Here is a 23,109-nt window from a genome sequence, read left to right as displayed (position 1 = left end):
CAGAGGGATGCCCCCTCTGAAAGCCGGGATGCAGGCAGGGGAGCGGGACCAGCTCAGCCCCACCATCGAGCATCCTTGCCATGTTGCCCTGACCTGCTGCTGAGCAGAACAGACCCTGGCCACGGGTATCCATCTGGCCTGGGGGGCACACGGGTCTCCCGGAGGTCCCATGCTAGGCAATGGCCTCACGTGGTAGCACAGCACCAGCAAAAACCATCCCCAGCAGCCCCCAGCCTGCCCCAGGCAGCGAGGGCCTCTGGCCAAATCCCCAAGGGTGGCAGCGAGCCTGGGTGCAGGAGGTTAGGGCGGCAAGGTAGGCATGGCCAACGGGGAGACAGCCTGCTCCGGCCACGGGATTTTTCTGCTTCACAAGGTTCCTTATGTAACTTTGAATTTAAAGGGGAGAGAGGTTTTTTGGCAAGCAGCGGCCTCCAAATGCATGCCAGTCCCCAAGGGGTTTTAAATCCATACAGCATGTGCACAGAGCATATGGGAAAACGCCGAGCTCCCGAGCTCCACGTACACAAGGGCAGTATATAGCTCCACGATTCCCAGTTGCCGCTGCCTAGGAAGCAAGGGTCAGCCCAGACCAGCTCCCACCAGCAACCCGCAGTCACCCATGGGGAGGAGGGAAAACATGGCACTTTTCCATGCCCCCGTGCAATGCACTCGCAGCCACAAAGACTTCAGGCTCCCACAGCCACAGCAAGGCTGCTTGCCCTCCTCGCTGTGCTGCCACGCCAGCCCCGAGGCCAGTGGCCCCACTCCTGGCTGCAGTGGGGACTCAGGGCCATGCCAGCCTTCCAGTGTGGGAGGACTGGGAATGATGCCAGCCAGTCACGTTCGGCCTCCCCAGGCAATCTGGGGACGCTGGGCTGCTTCCTCAGTTACTTTAACTTCTGTTTTTGCTGGGTGCCTGAGTTAGTACATAGCCAAAGACTGACTCCGTTCCCCGCCTGACCTTTGCTCATCCTTCCCTAAACTGGGGGAACTCCTACAGCCAGGCGTGAGAGATGTGGGGATCCCCAAAACAGGAATGGGGGGCACCACATGCCTCTGCAAGCACAGGAAAAGGGGGAAAGGAGAATTAGGACCTCTCCACCCATCCTCTGAATCCCAGCCTTGCAAGTGCCCTCTCCTATCCATCAGCCAGCACACGCACTAAGCATCCTCCTCTGCATCACCAGGCTAGACATTTTAAAACAGCAGATCTGAGAAAATTATCTTCCCAACCACGGAGCGAGATGAGAGTGATGCTCCAGTCGATACCCAGCTCACATCTGGATACCTGGGATCCTTCAGGCGCTTTGCTTAGAAAAAACTGCTCTCTGCCCCCAACAGCCCTTCTGCCCCAGTAAAGCACCCCAGCACCTTCCACTCAGCCGCCAGCAGTAGCAGAGGAGTTAAGGGCAATGCCATGAAGGTATTTAAGCCCCGGCAGCCCCTGGGTGCAGTTTGTGCTTTCTCCGCACTCACTCTGCAGCTTCTCCAACCCCTCGGCTGCTGAATATGCAAGAGGAGAGATGTTTACGGTGTTTACTCCTCTCTGCTTTGTCTCAACAAACTCTCTGGGAAACGACAAATACAGCTGCGCTCTGGGACCGCGAGGAGCGCCCGCTGCCGCCACCACGATGCCGACACCACCTCGATAAATAATTATGCCGACAATTAGCTCATTAACAGCAAACTGCCTCGTTTAGGGAAGCGCAGGCAGGCAGCACGGCGAGGTTGGGCCAAGGGCGGCGGTACGGGGGTTATGGCACCAACCGACATCCCTGGCGGATGCGGGCTGCGGGGAGAGGCAGGCGGAGGGATGAAGGGACGGAAGGACAGAAGGACAGAAGGACAGCTGTCCCCTGGCCGGTGCCGGCAGGGACCGACACGCACCACAGCATGCGAGGGCTGGTGACCTTGCAGAGTTTCAGCTTGCGGATGCTGGGATCTGCAGGAGGCATCAAGCTCTGCCGGCTCTCCCATTTGCATGGGTGTTTGCAGGGACCATGGCCTCAGCCCATTGCAGGGGGAGGGCTGTTTGGTTGGGGGGAGGGGGGGGCATTGTGGGGTTTTTTAATTGTTTTTTCTTTTGTTTTTATTTCAGTGCTTTCCTTTGGCACCCCTCTTGGTTGCCCCTGGCCCTCAGACACCCCAGGCCCCCACCTCCTCAGTGTGGCAGCCTTCTCCTCTCTCCTGGCACTAACCTGCCTCCCCAAAATAGGGTCAGAAAACTCGGATTTCCCAGGGGAAGCAGCCTGCAGGAGGGGGAAAAGTGGGCCCGCAGCACTGACCAAGCAGGAGCTGGCATCTCCTTGACATGCCTTGTCTCATTGCCTCCCTTCAAGCCCACTTACCAAAGCAATGAGGGAGCAGACAGCAGAGGTGACGCTCGCACCGCTCAGCATTATTAATTAGCCAGTCATTCACCAGTTAACACCGTTACAGGCTCACCCCATCCCCCTGCGCCCCACCAAGGGCTTCGATAGTGGATGAGGGGGGATGCGAAGAGCCAGGGAGGAGGCTGCAGGAGGCAGGTACCAAGTGCCAGGCTGGGATGCCAGGCTTTTTGCACGTTAACCGCTGCCCAAGAGTAATCCCGGTGTGGTACAGTTCGTTAACACCTGAATTTCTCTGGCTGCCCCCGGGAAGGATTTGGCTTATCCTGGCCCACTTTGGGCCAGTTTGTCATCAGCCATTGCCCTGTGCCAGCAGGCTGGGCAGCAAGCCTCACCAAGGAGTCAAAACTCATTTTCTCCCTGGGGCAGCCCAGGGAAACCTGCTGCCCATGTCCTGCTGGCTCCGGGCACTGGCTCTGCCCGCGCTGCAAGCCCAGGGGTCAAGGACTCCAGGAACCCCGAATCACTCCCTGCTGCAACATCTCCACTCCAGCTCCAACTTGCTGCCCTTTTCCAGCCCTGCTACATCAGACCCTCGTCCGCCCGTTTTGGGGACAGGCACGTCTGGCCATGGGCATGCAGACCTCCAGTCCCCACACTGGACAGGGGCAACAGCCGGGCTACACAACACCAAATCCCTCTTCAGTGAAACACCGCAAGCAGCAAAAACTCTGGATGGGCTCAGGAGCTATTTAGGCAGTGGGGCTGGAGCAGGGGAATGGACCGGACGGTCCTGCAAGGTGCCTTTGCTGTGTCCATGCTTGGGTCTGAGTGCCCCAGCAGGAGGGGTCTCACTTCCGAGCCAGCTCCGCTCCCCTTCCCACTGCTGGATCACTGGATCCCAGAAGGGGAGAGAGAGATACAGGAGACAGGAATTCACTCCACTCGCCAGCGCTGGGGAGGAACCACTAACATCTCCTGAGCTGGCTGCCGAGCCTGGTGGCCTCTTCTCCTGCTTCCAGCACCGGCTCAAGAGAATCGGAGCTACCCTGCAGCACTGGGGGATGAGCATCCCTTATCCCCGCACAGCTCAAGGTCTGGGACTGGGGTGCCAGCAAAGCCTTCTCCAGCATGGACCAGCCTCAGCCCCTTGCCACTGTGAAGGAGCAGAGCAAGAGAGCTCCTGGGACATTTTCCATACAGATGGGGTGTAAATCCCAAGCAACTACTGACTTGAGCAATTACATCCTGCCTCCTTAAAAATAAAAAAAAAACCCAACATACCCTTTATTTTCTGGCCAGCCCTCACCACCGAGAGATCCGTCACTGCCACAACCCACCCCAGAGGTGGCTGCATTTTATTAGGGGCACAGAAATTCCTGCCAGAAAGAGGTTACGTGCTCCACAGGAGCTGGTTTGGCTTACACTCAGCACAGCAAGGGGCTGAGGGCTTGACTCACGATCCAGTCGTGCCTTTCCCAGCTCTGCTTGGCAGCTGGAGCAGGACGGGGACAGAAAAAACCATCTGGCTCCCCTGGGGGTGGGCAGCAGCCCCCAACCCATTCGAAAGCAGGAGCCACCCCATCGCGGCACACATCCTTCCACCATGCAAGAGTCACATCTGCAGGACTCAAAGAGTACCTTGAGATCCACCTACTCGCACAGGCTGGCCACCAGGTAGCAATCCCAGGACCCTCCTACCAGGAAACCACCCCCAAAGTGCAGGGGGGCAGAGCCCCCTCCCCAAACCCGGGGGGGCACGGCACTCCATGGGGCACCGGGAGAGGCAAGCCGGGAGTGTGGGAGGAAGCGGCGAGCATCTCCTTCGCCGGAGTCAGCAGCTGTGCGACCCAACAGGCAGCAGTGTAACGATTTCATCATTTTCCAGCAAAATTGAATTAGTTCAAAGCCAAAATCCGATTTGCGAGCCCAGTGCTCTTGACAGCAAACCCTTTACTTTGTCAGGCAGCTGTTAGCTGTCTCCTCCAGAGCTGCAGGGAGCAGGGTGGGAGGAAGGCAGGGCTGCTCCGCAGGGACCCCCCTACCCACCTGCCTGCATCACCAGGCACCCAAAACCCTGCTCAGGCAGGGCTGGAGGCTTGGTGATGGGTGCTGAGCACCAGCAAGTGGGGCTGGGAGTAGGTGGGTGACAGCAGGCGTGTCGGGACCTCCACCAGACCCTCCCAAACACAAAACCCCTGTCTGCCAGATATCTGACCCTGCCTGGGGACTACCCAGCCTAGCTTGGTGATGTCCAGCATAAGACATCCCCACCACCCAGAGCCGTAGCCTCCCTGTGACCACTCGTGGTTTATAACGTTGCCTGGAAAAAAAATCCAGCAATAGTAATAGTTCGGCTGGAAAACAAACCCAGAAGGCCAAGTGGGAAGGTCCCCTGCTCCCCACTGCTCATAGGCCCCACACAGAGCAGCTGAGCCACAAGCAGCGGCCAGATGCACCCAGGCAAGCACCAGGCAGGAGGACACATCTCTGGGGACAGAGGGGAGCGCTCCCTTGGTTGGGAATCACTGCTCTGGGATGCCAGCACCCACCTCCTGCACCTCTGGACAACAGTTTGCACTGGCCACGCTCAAAATCCACCTCGGTGACAATGCCTTGTGCCCTCTGTCCTCTTCTCCAGCACCCCATGGAGAGGACATGGTCCCTTCACACTGAGCATCTGACCAACTTCTACCAGGACCGCCAAGCTCCCCGCCTCCCTCCATTAGGTCTGCGCTCCCCGTCCCCCACATCCTACTGCCCCCAACTCCTTCTGCTCGGCCACCGCCAAGCCCCAGGTGACACAATGCTCAAAAATTCACACGTGCCATCTGCAAGGGATTTCCCAGCAGAGCGGCAGCAGATGCCCTGAGTACTGAGCATCCTGCCCTCCCAGCCCAACTCACCGACACTCCCCAAATCCACAGGGCAGGGGCACCAGAAGCAGGCACCTGCATCAGCGTGGGGCCCCTCGCGTGGGGCTCTCTGCGGGCACCAATGCAACCCAAACCCAGATGGCTGCCCCACAATGAAGCCATGATCTCTGCAAGGAATGCTACTGAGCAAGCCAAGCACCCGGCCCTAACAGTGCCAGTCCTCCCACTGGGAAAAGATGGCTCAGGTCAAGTCACTTGGAAGTGTCCAGCCAGAGAGCACCACCAGGAGCCAGAAACAGCCTGGCTTGGGTAGAGACAAGCAGGAACTTACCGAGTTGATGCAGCCCAGCTCCTTATTCAAGAGCCAGGGCAGCGAGAGTTTTCCTTCCCCTCTGTAGCACGACTGGATACGCTCCTTGATCTTATCCTTGATCTTCTTCAACGTGAAGAGGCAGAGCACAGACTCCTTGGGAGGCTTAACCCTGTTTTTCTGGCCCTGGGAGAAGATGGTGAAGAGGATATCCTCCCGCTCCGAGATGCCCAGATACTTGGCCAAAGCCTTGCCAGGCTTGGTCAGGTAGGCGTCCTGGATCAGGCGGTACTCGATGCCGTCCTGCACGCAGCCGATGGGGAACTCCACGTAGGAGTAGAACTTGGGGTCGTCCACACAGAGGCGGACGATCTTGGAGGTGAAAAACTGCTCCCCGGTGGAGTCGGGCGAGGTGAGCTGGGTGTCCAGCTGCAGGGTCAGGTAGTAAACAAACTGCTCGCTGCTGAAGCTGTAGATGTAGTAGATGTCAAAGGTGGGGAACTTGGAGAGCGTATCCGAGGGGATCTTGAGCTGGGAGGAGACAAACTCGTCCTGGTAGACAAAGCCAAACATCTCCGCGTTCTCCTCATTGGCCATCAGCTTGCGGCTGGAGAGGGTGGGGAAGTACTCTGACTTCCCGTCAATGGGCGTCCCAATGAAGAGCTTGTTCTGCCCATTCAGCACCTCGATGATGACCCCAGACATGGTGCCCGACTCGTTGACGCTGGAGAGGTAGTGCTCCTTGCGGTGGTGGGGCTCACCCAACTTGAAGAGGTCGTCCAGCCGCAGGAACTGGCAAATACCCTGGGAGGCACTGCCGCAGGCAATCAGCCGGTTCCCCGAGTAGTCCACAAGCAGCAGTTTGTTCACGTTGTTGGTGGTGACCAGCCCGTGTGGGCAGGACTGAACGCTGGGCGGAGGGTAACACTTCTCATTGTCCTCCACGGGCCCCGTCACGTGGGTCCGCAGGAGCGTGAGGTTATTGGAGAGCTTGTAGATCCGATTGACAGCCCCCACGTAGACCTCCCCGGTTTTGTTGTGGACCACCAAGTGCGTCAAGCTCCAGTCTGTAACCGGGAAAGTCCTAAAGGGAGACTTGGGGCTGCCTTCCGCCAGCGGTAGCCAGGTGCTCCCCAAGAGCAGCAAGGTCCAAACGTTGATGGACAAGTGGTGCTTGAGCCAAAGGAGCCACATTGCAGCAGCCTCACATCCAGCCAAGGCCATGCCCAAACCCAGCCACAAAATAAATAGAAACAAACCCAAACTAAAGGGATGAGGGAGAGAGGAGGAGCTAACGGGACACAGTCTCCTCTGCTTCCAGTGCGCTCGGCATTCAGGGCATCATGGGCACAGCCAGTCCGGTCAGCCCTAGAGGGAGAAAGACAAGAGCAGCAGGGTTAGGAGGCTTTCCTGAACAGTCTCAAGCCTGTTCCACCCCACCCAGCAGAGACTCTGCTGCCTCACACTTTTCTAGCGGGCAGCCTAACAAAACATCCCCCACCACCTCCTGCCCGAGGGAGACACATCCACGGTGCAGGGACCAAGGGAGCCTACAAGATGCTAAGGACAACCCCGCCTGGTCGCACACCGCTGCGCACAGCATGTCCCGACCAAGGAGCTGCCATGCACTTTGTCTCACCATCCCAGCCTCAACCGCCAGCCCCACCGGCCAGCAGCCCCCTCCGAGGGGCACCACCCGGCCCTCGCCCCCACCCAAGCCCCCCCAGGAAGAGCAGCAGCCGCCTGAGCGTGCCTGCAGCCGCTGGCTGGACCAGACCGGCACATCCCCGCAGGCAGCAGCCTGGTGATGAGCTCCAGCACACCTACTGCATACAAACGCCTCGGCGGGGCGTAGCTGGCCCTGACCTGCTTTTAAGACCACCAGCAGCACCAAAGTGTTAGCCTGGGATGGCTGCTAACAAGCCTCAAGAGGAGGCACCTGGCCTGCTGCTCCCGCCCCGCTCCACCACGGCACTGGGAGTGGATGCAAAAACCCAGTTTGCAGCAAGCACAGCCCAAGCCCCTACACAGAGGAGGATCTCAAAAGCACCTTTTAAAGGCGCTGAGAGAGCCAAGCCCTGGCGTGCTGCCTGTCATCCCTGCCACCTGCCTGCCTGACAAACCCCAGGAGAGCCATGGGCAGAAGGAGTTGCGGGGAGCAAGCGGGCACAGCAAGGAGAAGCACATCCTTCTGGCATTTATATGCGTTAATAAACGCAGGGCCAGCCATCACGCGGTCAGTTTGAGAGGCTCCGGAGGGACGAGGGGGCACAGGCAGGGAGGGTGGAGAGCTCTGCACACTGCTGTGCCACGGATGGGAGCAGCAAAGCAGCAGGGAGCCAGCCAAAAACCCCACACCAGTGTGACCTTTGCATCCCCGGCAGTGGGGAGGAGATGGCTGCAGGTAGCTGACAGAGACAGCTCTGCCCTCTGTGTCTGCTCAGCAGCCCCTCGGTTACACCCCCTCCCTGTCTTCTCCATCCCCCCCCCCAGGCACAAGCACCCCTGGGGTAACGTGGGGTTGTGCAAACCCCTGCCAGCACACAGCCCGTCCCACTGACACCATCACAACCCAACCACTCAGGGTGGGACCATTGCTCCCAAGGTCCGGGACCGGGACAGGAGCTCAGCCCTCAGTTCCCCACCCCAGCAGCTGCAGATAAGCCTCTCCCAAAGCCAGCGGAAGAGGAGAGCCTCCCTCTCCTTATCGCCCATCTCTGACTCAGCCCAGGATAACCTGCCGGAGGAGGATCCCCGCCAGGGAATGGCAAAGGTAGGAAATATGGCCCGAGGTGACTGTGCGGCTCTGCTGGCATCCCACACCGGGCAGGGTGTCATCAGAGGGCAGCCGGCTGCGCACACCATAATGGCAGGGCTGCGTGGGGCCGAACGGCTACCCCAGAGCTCGGCAGCCTGCTCTTAGCAGGGCTGTGGGACCCACCAGCCAGGCCCCATGCAAACCTTAGGGGGGCTGCGCTGTCACTGGGCCAGCAGCTGGGCCATATGGGTATCCCAACATCCCAGTTAGCATCCTTCAATTCTGCTGCCCCCTTCCCAAGCCACAGAGGCAGCCAAGGAGAGGTCTGAGGGAAGGGAGAGACTTTTTCCCCCTCTTCTCCCACTCCCAACAAACACAAAACCCCTCTCTCCCTTCCCAGGGCAAGCCCAGCCCTGGCCATCCCTGCAGCCCTGCCAGCTCTGCTGGGCCCCCAGCACTTCGGGCAAAGCTTCCACACCACTTCCAAACCCTCTCTGCAGATCCGCCATCTCCACCAGCTCTCCTGTGCCCACGTGCTCACCACCCTGCTCCCTTCTGCCCCCCGACACATCCACCTCCAAGCCAATAACCTCAAGGGAGATGTGGGCAACGGCGTACGAGCAACACTGAGACCAAAGCCAGGTGCCACAAAGCTCCATGAGTGTGGACACAACCAAACCATGAAGCCACCAGCCCTGGAAATCATCCCCATGGTCCTAATCCTCCACTCCTACCACCTTTTCCAACAGCCATGCTGCCCAGCATCTTCATTTTTACAAGTTTGTCAGTAAGACCATAACCACGAGCACCCCAGATCGGAGCTTATTAGCCCCAAACCACACCGATGCATGGGACCAAGCCGCGCTGTCAGCACAACCCCCCCCCGGTTAGCTCAGAAAGCCGCCAGCCCAGCAGCGGCAGGCAGCGCGGTTTCCTGGTGGGTTGCTGGAGGGAGGTTTCCCACCCCAAGAAACCGGCATGGCTCTCACCAAGCTGCCGCAAACCACGGGGCTGAGACCCTCCAGGAACAGTACGGCCAGCTCCCTTGCAAGATCACCATTGACACGAAACTCACGTGCCAGCGACATGCCACAGAGAGGAGGAGGAGCGAGGAAGGCAGTGGAGGTGAAAGCGGGAGCGTGGTGCAGCGTGGGGATGCCAGCCAGAACATCGTCCTGCCCGGATGGGCGAGTGGGACAGGGAAGTCACTTTCTTGGTGCGTTTCTATGATTCATCGTTTCCATTTCAGGAAGCGGGTGGGAAAGCTGGAGGTCAGGCTGCTACCACAAAGCAGGGCTAGAAACCCCAACAGGAGATTCCCAAATTAACATAGGGAACTGCTACTCAGGAGTTGGAGAAAAGCAAAGTGAGGCAGAGCTGGGGCGAGCAGAGATGACACTCTGCAGAGCTCCGCTGAGATTTCTGCTCCTAAATATACATTAGCAGCAACATCTCATCCTAGTACCCTGACACCAGCGGGAGTTTTGTCCAGTCCTGCTTAAAACCATCAGCAGCAACTACCTAAAAAAACCAGCAGGAATGGTTAGTTTGCTTGCTTCAGGATTAAATGATCTGGGTGCCCGAGACTTGGACTGAATTAAAGTGGGGTCCAACACCACAGCGGCGGGGGCAGCAGGCAGTCCTGCACTGGAGCACAGGCGCTGCTCCGTGGGAGCAGCCGGGGAGGAACAGCACGGGGGCCAAAGGGCATTTCCCTCCCGTCACACTGCCTCCAACCCCCACGGAGAGGTCACGGTTCGGCTAACGGCAGGGCAGCTCCTCCGCCAGCACCCGCTTTGAACCATGCAGCACCCAAACCCCTCAGGGCTGCACTCAAGCAGCCAGCCCAGGACCAACGCACCAGTGCTGCCAGGAAGCGAGACCTGCACCGCGCACACCGCCACCGCGGTCCAAAAGCATGGAAAACCCTGAGAGGACACCCTGGAGCCGAGCCCAGCCCTGAAACAGGCTAAAATAAAATAATACACCCCAGCCTGGATGTATGCGTGCCAAGTGGCAGAGCAGGACCAAAAATACACCCCATTACGCTGCCTGGGCAGCAAGCGATGCAGCGCAGAGCATCCTGCAGCACAGAGCATCCCCACGCAGGGCTGGCTCACCCCGCAGTGGGGCCATGCTGCCGGCGAGACAGCACCGCAGGCTTGTGTTTTGTTTTCCATGCGCACACATATATATATATACACACACACACACATAGCAGGAAACCTGCCGTCAGAAACAAAGCTGGCGAAGCAATCGTGCAAGCACCAAATCCACCCCAGTCCCTTTCATCCCACGCCAGAGAGGACATTTGCTCACAGTTTCACCTCAAAAGTGGCCACACCGAGATGGTCGGAACTGCTGCATGACCTGGATGGGGCTGCCCGTCTCGTCACGGCCGACACTCACGCACCCTGGCTTCAAAAGAGCCTTTCATCAAAAAGCCATTGACATGCCCCACAAATGCCTGAGTCCCACTTGCTTGCTGTTAAAGAGGTGGCAAGGGGCCACAGCATTCATCCACCGAGGCTGCGAGCTTCCTGGTCCCGCAGCGCGGACAGAAACCTGGGTTTGGAATGGGAGATCATGTTTTGGGAAAATAATCATTGCTTTTGACAGCAGAAAGCAGGAGTAGTGGGATGGAGAAACTAACCTTAAAAGGCAAAGACTGGACAGAGTATTAAGGACCAGCTCTCCACACGTCTGGGCAGCAAGTCCAGAGCACCGACAGATGCCGAGTCAGCACCGGCAGCCAGGCTACAAAGCAGCAGCTCTCGCGAAAACAGCCGAAGCCGGGGTTTAAAACATGCCGACGAGCAGAGGTGCACATCCGGCACCCCCAGATCCACTTGCCGTCCCCACTTCTGCATCACCAAGACCCCGGCAGGCTCACATCGCCGCTGGTGCTGTCTGCCACCGTGCAACACCCCGGCAGGACCCCCACATGGTTACTGGGGTCCCAGGCAGGTCTGCACCCCCAGGGTTAGGGAAAGCACTGTTTGTCTTGGAGAGAAGCTGCTCTCAAGCAGTGGGATGAGGCTGCAAACTACCCCAAGAGCTTTACAGCCTTGCACTTTGCAAGGGAGGCTATAAAAGAGTGAAGCAACGGGATTGAAAACCCCCATAAAACCGACCCCCGAAAGGGGAAATGGCATCTAATGGGTCTTTACCTGCAATCTCTCCAAGTCACTCGCTGCTCTCAGCAATAGGAAACGGTCCGAGAAGGGACTGGCTCCATTTTCAAACGGACGAGCTGCTGAGCTGCCAGTAATTAGCAAAGGGGAGAGAGGGGAGATTATCCGGGGGAGAGAAAAGCCCGCAGGAGAGCCAGCCTTACCATACAGCTGGTGTATTTTTAGGTTCGTCTGCCTGGGAAAAGCCTTGCAACAATGAGGAAAGGCTGGTGGTGGTACCGAGTTAGAGCTGCAGTATGTATGCAATCCTCTGCAACAGGGCTAAACTTTAACTCCTTCCTTCACCGCACACAGTCATTAAAAACTACTTGGCTAGGGTGTCTCCCTAGCAAGCGGGTTAAATCACTGCAAATCTTACCCCTGGCTCAAACCACACCCTGATGAAATCAATAGCAAGTTCTAAAGCTGCCCTGTTCCAATCTCCATTACTGTCACCTGCATCAGGAATATCTTTAGCATCTTCAGTTTCCTCCCATGCTCCTGCCATCCCCCCAGGCAGGGGCTGAGGACCCCATCCTGCCCTGCCACTGCAGCGCACATGGGCACAGCAGCTTCCACTCCCGCTCTGCAAGGAGCTTCGGGACAAGAAATTCAACCTCTTCTGTCCTGAAAAACGTGACAAGGAGAAGTGGCCATCTACTGCCCAAGGGCTTCAGGAAGAAGCGTGACCCTGAGCAAAAAGGGCCATAAAAGAACAAGTGCGAGGAAATTAAATAGCATTTCTCAAGCACACAGTTCCCCTTCTCCGGTCCTCCGCAAGAAGTCATGTCAGACCAAAGAGAACCGCTCTGGAGTCACCACGTGCTCTCGCCATCAAGGGACTGCATGCTGCCCTGCAGAGAGCTGTTTCCAAATGGGCTCATGAGTATTTCCAAGATGGAAATGCAGGCTTTCCCCCAACCACAACATCCCAAGGCAGAGAGGCACACAAAGACAGTCTCTGCAGGTCCTGCCAGGACTGCTTGTCCCTGCCATGGAAACCGAGCATGGACTGACACCTTACACATATTCCCCAACTCCGTTCAGCTATGCTGAAAGTGAAAGCTGATGGCTGTCCTTTCCTTTATTCTCACAACTCATCTGGGTATCAAAGTCCCTATAGGGACCCTATAAGGGCTGCCGAGGGGCTTTCTATACGCAGCCCACATGCTGGATGTGTACTTCCCAAGAGGAGAGTGCACCCCATCCTTCCCTCGAGCTCCTGCAGCCAAAGGAGCAATATAAAGACCTAGATCGACCGATGCCTGGGATGGAGACCAACGCACAGCCCACAGCTGACCACCCACGCAGGACACAGCCTGCTGCCTCCCCATCCTGCTTCAGGAAGGTTGTCCATCAGCATACATGGAGCACAACACCCCACCCCAAACCCTCTCTGCCTCTTGACATGCTGCAGACCCTGACCCAAGGTGCCACGACCCCAGCTACGGGACTGTGGCTTCCTACTATGAACACCCAGGCCAGCTCAAGGCTTCAGACCCCAAACTGATGTTAATTTTGCCACCTCAGCCAGGACCAATTATCAACATTTTGTCCCCAGATTCAGAGCAAAGTCCAGATCAAGTCCCCTGAAGGCCACCTTCCACCTTGGCTTTCGCCCACGTGCTCCAGACCCTGGTTCTCACATTCCATCAGTCCATTGCCCCATGTAAATGCCCTGAAAACCAGCCCTGCTGGCAGAGGTCACCTTGGTCCAGCTGGACCTGCAGGGACCCAGAAGGTCACCCACCAGCCAGGTCTCCCAACAGTCAGTAGAGAAGTCCAACGACTGGTTCTCTGGCCACCAGCATCCTTCCCTTGTCTGATCTCACTCCACGTGTCATAACACATTGCTCCTCGCTCCCGAACCTGCTGTTCCACGTCCTTCACTGGGCCAGGGCAGCCACAAACACAAGCCTGACCCTCCCCAGATCAATGCACCCCTTCCAGCCCGGCTCTCCAGGCTGGGCTTTCCCCTCTCCAACACACGCACACACATCCACACCTCCTAACCGCCTCTGCAAGGCCAGCGGGAGAGCTGCGCTTCCCCCAAATCTCAGAGGGAATCCAGTGAGCTCCTGCTTTGCAATGAAGCACTGCCACAGGAGTCCTGGTTGCTGGACCCCCTCTGCTCCCAGCAAAGGGAGGTCACTCTGAGGCTGGTTTAATCCCAGCTGAGCTGAAATTCCCATGCTTCCGCCTGGCCCCGTGCTGACACCAGCACTCATGCCATCACGTGGCGAGCTGAGCACGACTGCTGCCAGAGTTAGGGCCAATTAAAACAGACCACAAAACTCCAAACGAGGTTTCCCCAGCTAAACCCCAAGCCGTGCGTGCCTTTCCTTCCCCCAAACATCCCATCCTTCCCTCTCTGCCGTCTCAGTCGTGCTGCCCCGAGCACTGCAGCTGGAATCGGCTCAGGTCCCGGCTCCTCTTCCCCTGCGGAGGTCCCAGCTCAGCACAGCCCTGTGTTCTACTTGCCCAAGCTGGACCTGACCCAGGAGCAGCGAGACAGCCGGAGAGCTAGCGGAGACTTGCTCGGCAGCAGGACGGGCAACGAGGGGAAGGGGGAGAGCCCAAAAGCCTCCCCACAGCAACACCACCACAGGGGAAACTGCTCCGAGAGACTAACGGGGGCTTCACTCGCAGCACAACGAGCGCAGGGCATCCGATAAAAACCGGGAGGCACCGCGCGCACCGGGGCAGGGGCTGCACCTGCACTCTGCTCTCCTGCTGGCAGCGGCCCCCCACTCCAGCACACCTCCACCCCAGCCACCTGCAGCAAGGGGGTCTTACCCAACTGACCTGGGGGTCTTACCCATCCGACCCGAGCAGAGCAAACGTCGAAGCGTGGGTACAGAGCTGCCCAAGAGGTGCTGGCTGGGAGAGAGAGCAGAGCAAGGCTGCTTCTGTTCCTGCAGATCCTGGTTGCAACCCCAACCCATGCTGGACACAGGCATGCCGCTACAGCCTGACTCGGTGCATGAGGGGCTGAGACCCCGACAGGCATCAGCACAGCAAACAGACCTGCCCATTTACCGCAAAACCGGGGGGGGGGGGAATAAAAAAATAAAAATCTCTGCCAAAAATCCACTTTCTGCTAATGAAGGTGGCTGGATGGTGGCTCCAGCAAGCGCCGCCACCCCACAAAGGGCCAGGGAGCCGTGCGAGGCACACACCCGGCGAGACTAAAGGCGTCCTGCTCGGAGTCCCGCTGCAAGCCGACGCGCGCCCCTGGCACGGGCACATCCCTCCCTCCCGCCTCTCACCCACGCAGGCACGAGGCCGTGCAGCGCGGGACCTCTCCCACGTGTGCCGGCAGGCCTGCAGGCACCACTACCATGCCGATAATAAGGAATAATAGCGGGTGTCAGTGGAAGCCGGGGCCGCCGGCGGCCTCACGGGCTCGATGGCAGCTCTCCTTCGGAAGCGGCACTGCCTTCCTCCTCCCCCATTTCTTCCCGATGACATCAGCCTGAAAAACAGGTTCTTGACTTCAGAAGGGCTCATCGGGCCGATTCCGGTCCCGCCAGAGAGGGGAGAGCCCCCCGTGACTCCGGAAAGGATGCAGCCATCCAGGAGCCGGACCCCGAGATAAGCAGCAGTGGGCAGGCAGGCGGCAGGCAGGGACCCTGCTGGCATGCCAGCACTCCTAGGAATAAAAACCACCGAGGAGGAAATGGGGGTGGAGGGAGTGCGACGCTAGTGAACGGATTTTAAGTGTTTTACAGAGGCCTCGGCAGCTGTAAGCTCGAGCTTGGGCTCACGCCCTGGCTCCGCCACTGCTCGGGTACCGGGGCAGCCCGACCCAGCCGGCGCAAAAGCCAAAGCCCAGGGACGGCTCCTGGCCCCCTCCGGCTCCGAGACCGGCAGCAAGTCCTCAGGCTGGCCAAAATGACAAGACAGCACTTAACACCGCCCAGCAAAGCCTTCCGAGGGCCACAGGGCTGGACTTGGACCAGCAGGGAACATGATTCTGCGAAACATCCTGCCCACCGGCCAAGCTCAAAGATTATTTTTAAACTCCTCCTAAAATATTTTTGGGTTTTCCTCTTCCCTTGTTGAAACTAACAGTCTGCACAGGAAGAGCGAAGCAGCCGCCTGTACACAGAGCACGGCTGCATGCACAAAGCAAACAACTTATTGCCATTATAATTACCTGTGATGTTATCGGCAGCTCTGACAGGGTCAGCGTTCGCAGAAGGAAATGTGGTTTTCACATCGTGTCATTTGAAACGTTAGACCATCCTTCCTCCCACCCTGCCCAAGGGGTGAGCCACTAGCAGTAACCACTCGCGCCGACATGACATTAACGGGGGGGAACAGCCCCTGGAAGTGGGGCTACATCACGCAGGAAATTTCTTCCCCCAGCACAAGCACCGACGGGAATCCACCTTTCCTCTCGCCAGGGGTTTACTTCTGCAAGAGCCTGAATATTTTGACACACAAGCAGTTGCTTAACTAAGCACGTAAAGCAAAGGCACTTGCAGGGTTTCTATAACGATGCCAATATTTGTCTGGATGGGGGCAGTGCCGGTTGTGTCCGGGGCCCGCTCCGCTGCGGTAGCCGCAGCGGAGCGGGCCCCGGACACAACCGGCACTACCCCAGAGGGGCTTGGAGCATCCCGGGAGGGCAAGCATCCCAGCTGGCTTCCCAGTAATGGTGGGAAACCAGCCCTGCTCCTAACCCCTCATGCGCTGGACTGCAGCTCTGCTCCACCAAACTCCCAAGAAAATGCGAATCACTCAACATTTATCAGTTCAAAACACCCATGCAATTAGCAAGATATTTTTTTGTCTCCCTCCAGTATAATTATATACATTTTAATGCAATTACCACCCCTGTATTTTGTACATTAAACAGTAGGCAACCAAAGGAAGAGAGGCGCTTTATTTTTCTTGGCTTTGCCTTACTGAAAATAATAGTATGTTGCAAAACAGCTCCAGCAGAAGGGCTTATCTTCACCCAAGAAAGACGGGGAGCAGATGGAAAATGCGAAGGGGGAAGGAGGGTTCTCCCGAAGGAAAAACGGGGATTGCAGTGCCCCTCCGCGCTGCCCTTGCCCTCCAGTCCCCACACGTACCTACACCTGGAAACCGTCCCCGATATGAGGGGCAGGACTCGGAAACAGCCACAGCCTCTGTCCTCCACTGCCGACGGAAAGGAAAACCAAATCAAGTAAATGGTCGTCGGTTACTCAATCCCTGAAGCCGGGGTCATTAGCCGGATTAAAGCTCCCAAGCTCCGGCCAGCAGCACGGATAGCAAAGCGCAGCTAAACTGCCCAAATTGGATTACTGCTGCTCCTGGGTCTCCCTGCCAAGTTGGCCAGCAGATTGCGGGATGCTCGAGACAGGGGAGGCAGGTGCCGAGCCCTGGGGCTGATCCGCAGGCTGCGGAGGGGGAGGAGGAGAGATGGAGAGGAGACAGTCCCCGCACAGCGGGTCCCCCAGAGCCACGCAGCCTGTACCCGGCACCCCTGCCATGCTCTCACCCCAGGCACTTTCTCCAGCAAAATCCCTCAAAAGCTCAGCTCAAGGAGCAAAGAGGATATCACGCCCTGGCTCGCACCAGGCCCCGGATCGACCCCGGCGATAACAAATCTCCTCTGCGGTTCGGGCGGCTCGCAAGGGTCTCGGCCCCTGGGCACAGACCAGCACACAGCAGCCCACGGGGCAGGGGTGGACTTGGCCCCCATCACGTCAAGGCACCCCACACCTTAGGGATGGAGGGGTCACCCAAAATAGTCCACCTTACACCACGCAAGGAGACTTCAGAGGAGAAAGGAGCAAAAGCGTTTATGGAGGGCGAGCCCGACGGTCTGCATGTGGAGTTTCTCTCCAGACTCAAACATCTCGGCACACCGGCAACAAGGAGGAGGTTTGCCAAGCCTTGGCTAAAGGGAAAATAAACTTTTAAATGTTTTTAATTCAGGGTTTTAAGTGGTGGCTTCCACCTGGAACAAGGGCTGGAGGCAGCCGCAGACGCGGGATGCTCAGGGAAGCAAGGCAAACAAGGACACCGCCCTGCGCCCGGCCACACTCTGATGAGCCGGTGGGAAGACGGGTGTTTTGGCTACGCAACATGCCGAGTGCAAGGGAGACAAGCTGTGTATGCCCGTACCCGGCATGGAAGCCATCAAGATTTATTTATTGGCTGGAGCTCATGATACACCTCCATGATGCACAAGATATTTGCTCAAACTTGGCTTCCAAGTGTAGCTGGAGGACCACGTTGGGGTATCTACATGGCTTCTGTGCCGCATCCCGGCCAGGACTAAGAGGGGCATGGCTGAGGCTGTGGGTCAGAGACGGTGTCAGAGCAAACGTGTTCTCACCACACACCACCTATCTGTAGTGGGATGTGACCCATAGCACTGCCCGGAACATGTCACGGGCTACAGCCAGAGAAGCAGCTGGCTCCAGCCTGAACCCAAACCAGCCACCCCAGCACTGGACAGTGGCAAACGCTCGTTCCTCCCCATTTCGCATGGAGCCACAGCAGTCAGCACCTTGCTGGGAAAAGGGGCCCCACCCCAAACCCCAGAGAGGTAAGGGATCGTGGGCCGTGCTGAACCAAGCTCCCCATCACTTGTGATTCCCAGCCCTCGGGCCTTCCTCCACACAGATGGCACACCACCGAGCCGTTCACCGGTCAAACACTGGCCAGGAGCACTCTGCCCACTGGCATCCTCCAAATAGCACACAAGTATCTAATGACACAATTTGGAGAAGACGTCAATGGATCACAGAGAGCAGCAACCCAATGTCTCCACGCGTGTATCCCACCAGCCCGGGTCAATGCAAAAATCTGAGCTTGCAGGCAGTGAGGATGGCACATGGGCATTGGGGTGACCCATGCCCACCTTCCCATCGCCACACAGAGGGATGGCAGCACCTCCGCTGCCCTGCCTCTTCCAAGGTCCATCTTCCTTCTGTTGTGCCGGGAGTGCCAAAAAACACGACTGACCCCTCACTGTGGACACAAACGACCGCAGCACCGAAACACCCTATACAGAGAGGTGGTCAACAACAAAGCCCAGCGGGACTCAGCAGAAGCCCGATGCTGCAGGGAAGGCTCCCCCTGGTTTGCAGGGAGCCGGCGGCGTCAGCACCGGGCACTCCCGCTCAAAAATTCCCAGCTCAGGGCCGAGTCCGGCTCTCGCCGGTGGTTAGTGCTACAGCCAGGAGCAAGGCAGGCAGCAACAAAGGCCCTGACCCATACTCAGCCTAGAGAATAAACACGTACAAGTTTCCTTCATTAAGTCCGATCCCAGGGCCGGATCCTTCCCTTTGTTCAACGGATAGCAAACGCAGCGAACCCACCGAAATAAATTGCCTGGCATGACATTTACACCCAGGGAGCAGGGCAGGGGCCGGCCCCGGCTGCTGCCGTGATGGAGGAGGGGAGGCAGCCCTGCCAGCACGCAGCAGCGCCACTTTTATTACCCTCTTCCATTTCGGCTGCGCAAAGCTCCGGCGAAACAGCGCTCGCCCGGAGCTGCCGGCGTGGCCCTCAGCCCCGTCTCCGCCGGAGTTCAGAGGAGTTTGTTTATCTCTCGCAAGGCACTCTTGCCTCGCATGGGAAAAGGGCTTTGTATTACCAAGAGGCACAAGGGCTCTTCTCCACGGCTCCATGCACGGCCCGAGTGTGCACGAAGGCAGATGCCTCCGCTCTGCTCCAAATCCAATGCATCTATTAAAAAAAAAAAATAAGCCAAGAAGGGAAAACTCTTGCCAGCGCCACTATCATCGTGCTAACAAAAACAATGCCACCAAAACTTTAATCTTCAGGGTACCAGCTGCAGAAAGCCCAGCCACCCAAAGGAGCAGGAGCCAGCCAGCCCCCAGCGCTGCCACCCCGCAGCCCCCCGGGAAGCAGCGCATCCAGGCTTACCGCTCTCGGAGGAGCAGCACCGGCAGCCAAAGCCGCAGGCGGATGGGGAGCACCGGATCACACGCACGATCGGGTATTTTGAATCCAAACTTCCTTACCAGCCTTCCTTACAGCCCCGTGCCGCCACGCCGCTGCCAGCGCCGGCATCCACCGGCACCAGCAGACCGCGCTGCGGGGAGCGGGCAGAAGCAAAAACCTTCCCCCCTCGCAGCCGCTTAAGAAATTATCCATGCATCCTCTCAGAGGCTTCTGTCCTGCTGCTTTTCCTTGGCTTCTCCACCTTTCCACCCTGTTTGGTCACCAGTGTCTTGAGAGAGAGACATCGAGTCACTCATTTTACCCACTGAGTATATACAAAAGACCCTGGGATTGTTCAGGAAGCAATTAGCCGCTGTTCAGAGGAAAATGGTGTTTTCAAATGGATAACCTTTGATGTAGTCAATAGCCTCAGCTCCTCTTTTTTTTTTCCTTTTTTTTTTTTTCCTCGAAGCCACACACAAAAGAAATAAAAAATTAAAAAAAAAAAAAATCCAGCAGAAGGCTGGTAATTCCCCCCGACACAGCCCTCGCTCAGCAGAAAGGGATTTTCTCACAAGCTGGAGGAAAAGCAGCTTCGGAAAGGCAGCTCATCTGCCCAACTTTTCTCCCCTCCGTGTCCCAGAGCATAGGAGAAGGATCATGAATATTCATCCCCCCCGTTAGCAGGTTCTGCTTTTGTTTTGTCTTCCCCAAAGCAGGAGGAAGGAGGGAGCTAACAAGTGAGGTTAATGCCTGTCTTTTCTCTCCCATCCATCTCCTCTTTAACCAGTGACCTTCATGTTAAGCCCTGTTTACACACCAGCCCTCCTCCCCTGGCTCCCCCCACCCCGGCACTCGGCCAGGGGCAGAAGGAAGAATTTCCCCGCAAGGAGAACAAGGGAGAAGAAGGGATTTCGGGATTTATTTCAGCATGCCACAAAGATTTTGCAAATCCCTCCCCGCTCGCACGCCGGATCCGCCGTGTGCGTTTGCAGGGGCAGAAACGGGAAAGGGAAAGGGCTTAAGGGACACCGAAGGCGCAGCCAGCTTTATTTGCCACCTTCCACGTTAATATCGGAGGCGGCAGGCGCGCACCGGCACGCAGCCCCGCACACAGGTATTGCAGCCTCCCACGCCTCGGTCGGAGAGGTGCCCGGGCGCTGCGCTGCGAAACTACGACGCGATCACAATAGTAACGATTATAACGAGGGCGACGGCGGCCATCCCGATCCCGCAGGGCTCCCTGCCTCGCTGAGCAAACCCCAGCCGGTGTGCCAGCATCCCCGGGGCACCCCTCCGCCGGCTGCCGGGGACGGGGAACGGCGGCTCTGCGGGTTTCGGGGCGAGCCCAGCCCGGATTGCCGCGCCCCGCGCCCCGGTGGGATGCGGGGACGTGAAGCAGCCGGGATGCGAGGATGGCAGCGAGGATGCGAGGGCGGATGCGGGGCGGCGAGGCGCGGGGATGGCAGCGAGGAGGCAGGGCGGCGTGGACGCGGGGACGCGAGCGCGGATGGATGAAGCGGGGAGCCGAGGCGGCGAGCCCGGGAAAAGGCTGCGCCCCGCTCACGCCTCCGGCCGCGCCGGACTCGGGTGGGCAGCACTCGGGGCGGCGGGCTCCCCGCGGGGCGGCACCGGGGGAGCGAAGCCCGCCGAGAAGCCGGGGCGGGCTGCAGCGGGAAGGGGAGGCGGCCGGCCCCGCCGCTCCGGCGGGCAGGGACGCGCCCCCGGCCCCGGCACCCCCGCGGGACCGCCCGCCCCGGCCCGAGCGGCTCCGAGCGGGGAGGTGGCCCCCGCCCGGTCCGGCCCGCACCTGCCCGGTCCCCGACACCCCGCCGCGAAACCCACGCGGGGCGTGGGGCGGATAAAGGAAAAGGCTCGATCCCCGGCGGGTTTTTGTCCTCCCGCGGGAGGCGGTTCCCGCGGCCGCGCTCCCGGAGCCGCGGGGCGCAATGCGGGCTGGCCCCGGGCGGCAGCAGCGCGGCGCCGGCCCGGCCCGGCCCGGCCCAGCCCAGCCCGGCCGCCGCGGCCCCTCCGCGCCCCCCGACGGGCCGCCGCTGCCCTGCCCGGGCCAGCCCCTCTCCGCCGCCGCCGCCTCCGTGTATTTTCGGGGGCAATAAAGGCAAATCCGCGCGTTTTTACCAAATCGACCCATCGGGCGCAGGAAGGCACGCGCCGCGCCCGCGGAGGAAAGTTGCAACCGGGTTACTCACGGCTCCGGTCCCCGCTCGCCTCCGCCGTGCCAGCCATAATTGCATTCCACACCGAGCCGCCCGCCGGGCCGTCGCAGCCGCCGCCGCCGCCTCCTCCTCCGCGCCCGCCTCCCCCCGCCGCCACCACCGCCGCCGCCCGGGGCTCCGCGCCCGCCTCGCTCGCGCCGCCGCTGCCCCGCATGAATGGGACGGCGGCGCGGGGCCCCGACGGAACGCCGCCCGCCGCGCGCCCCCGCCGCCGCCGCGCGCGCGCACGCACGCGCACGCCCGCCCGCACCGGCGGCGCGAGGGAGGGGAGGCGGTGGAGCCCGCCCGCGCGCGCGGCGCCTCCAGGGGGCGCCCAAGGGGGAAGGGGAGGGGAGGGGGAGAGGGAGGGGAAGGGGGCGGAGCCTCCCCGCCCTCCGCCTGCCCTTAAAAGGGCGATGCCGCGCGGGGAGGAGCTCTAAAAGCGGCCATGGCGCGGTGGGCACCGAGCACCCCACGCAACGCGACCGGGCTGTGGGGCAACCGCCGGGGCCGGGACCCACCTGAGGGCGGAGCAGCGCGGAGGGTCCTCCTCGGCCTTCCCCCTGCAGCCCACGGCCGGACTGCGCTCCCCAGGGAGGTCCAGTCAGCATCTTTCCACTGGCACCGCATCCAGTCTGCCTAAAAATAAAATTAGAAAGGGGAAAAAAATAATAAAAGCCATAAAAAGAGATTAAATGGGGGGCTGAGGTGATTGTTCGTCTTTTTTAAACACATTCAGCGCCAGCCACTTTTGTCACCTTCAGTCCCACACCCTTACACTCTCTCTCTTGCTTTTCCCTCTCCCCGTGCCGGCCAGGGCTTCCCTTCCCCGAGGCAGCGGGTGATCCCCTGCCTGCCCCCAGCACAGCACACCCCCATGCAAGGGGTCCTGCTTGTTTGTGTAGGCCCTACAGAAACGTTCCATCATCTCTCCGTTGGGAAGAGACCTTTGTAAAGACCAACAGAAATAAATACAGTGTTTATAATCAGGATCTCCGCTGATTTCGTGAGTGACCTTTGGGATGGAAGTAGCAGGGAGCGGCTCTATCCAGACTGGCCCACCAGGAGATGGAGCTGCAGATGGTTATCGTTTACTGGGACCCCACTGTGTGCTGCAGCATGGGGGCCGGGGAGGGACCTCTGCATGGACAATCCTTGCAGGGTGGCTTGTTCATGCAGGTTTTCACGGATGCAGCCAGCCAGATCTTTATCCCCATCAAATCTCAGCACTGGGACACACTTCACCCTTTAGACGGGAACGTGCCATTGGAGTTTGGGAGCTGTCCCCATCCACAATGGAAGGCGAGTGCTCACCTTGTGCGGGCACGGGTGCGCAGACCTCCTCTGCCAGCATCCCGGCAGGCGTGCGTGCCTCTGCGTGGGCCAAGGTACGAGCACGCACACGGCTCCTTGTCCTGGCTGATGGGAGGAACTGACTCCCGAAGCCGTGGAGACCGGGAAGCCTCCTTCAGCAAGAGCAGCGCAGAGGCCACTGCGGGTCCTTTGGAAGAGGGAGCCAGGGGCTCCTGGTG

The 23,109-nt window shown here is 59.2% G+C and overlaps 1 protein-coding gene across 4 annotated transcripts in view; it reads right to left on the bottom strand.

The window, feature by feature from the left end:
* The window catches only part of PLXNA1 (plexin A1), a 125,948-nt gene extending 103,732 nt beyond the window's left edge, over window positions 1-22,216 (bottom strand). Inside the window, exons 1-2 of one of the 4 annotated variants that reach the window (XM_052777117.1) lie at window positions 22,099-22,216; window positions 5,538-6,884 (exon numbers count right to left, since the gene is read on the bottom strand). In XM_052777117.1, the coding sequence (XP_052633077.1) occupies window positions 5,538-6,740 (1,203 nt within the window). In that variant the 5' untranslated portion in view covers window positions 6,741-6,884; window positions 22,099-22,216. Of the gene's footprint in view, window positions 1-5,537; window positions 6,885-16,531; window positions 16,551-19,441; window positions 19,461-21,571; window positions 21,699-22,098 lie in introns of those variants that run through there. The other 3 variants (XM_052777116.1, XM_052777120.1, XM_052777119.1) reach the window with 3 other exon arrangements.
* Between the last annotated feature and the right edge of the window lie 893 nt (window positions 22,217-23,109).

This window comes from Harpia harpyja, chromosome Z (assembly GCF_026419915.1).
Source record: "Harpia harpyja isolate bHarHar1 chromosome Z, bHarHar1 primary haplotype, whole genome shotgun sequence".
Classification (NCBI taxonomy): domain Eukaryota; kingdom Metazoa; phylum Chordata; class Aves; order Accipitriformes; family Accipitridae; genus Harpia; species Harpia harpyja.
The sequence above is the reverse complement of the archived record's forward strand: the minus strand, read 5'-3'. Positions and strand labels throughout refer to the sequence as shown.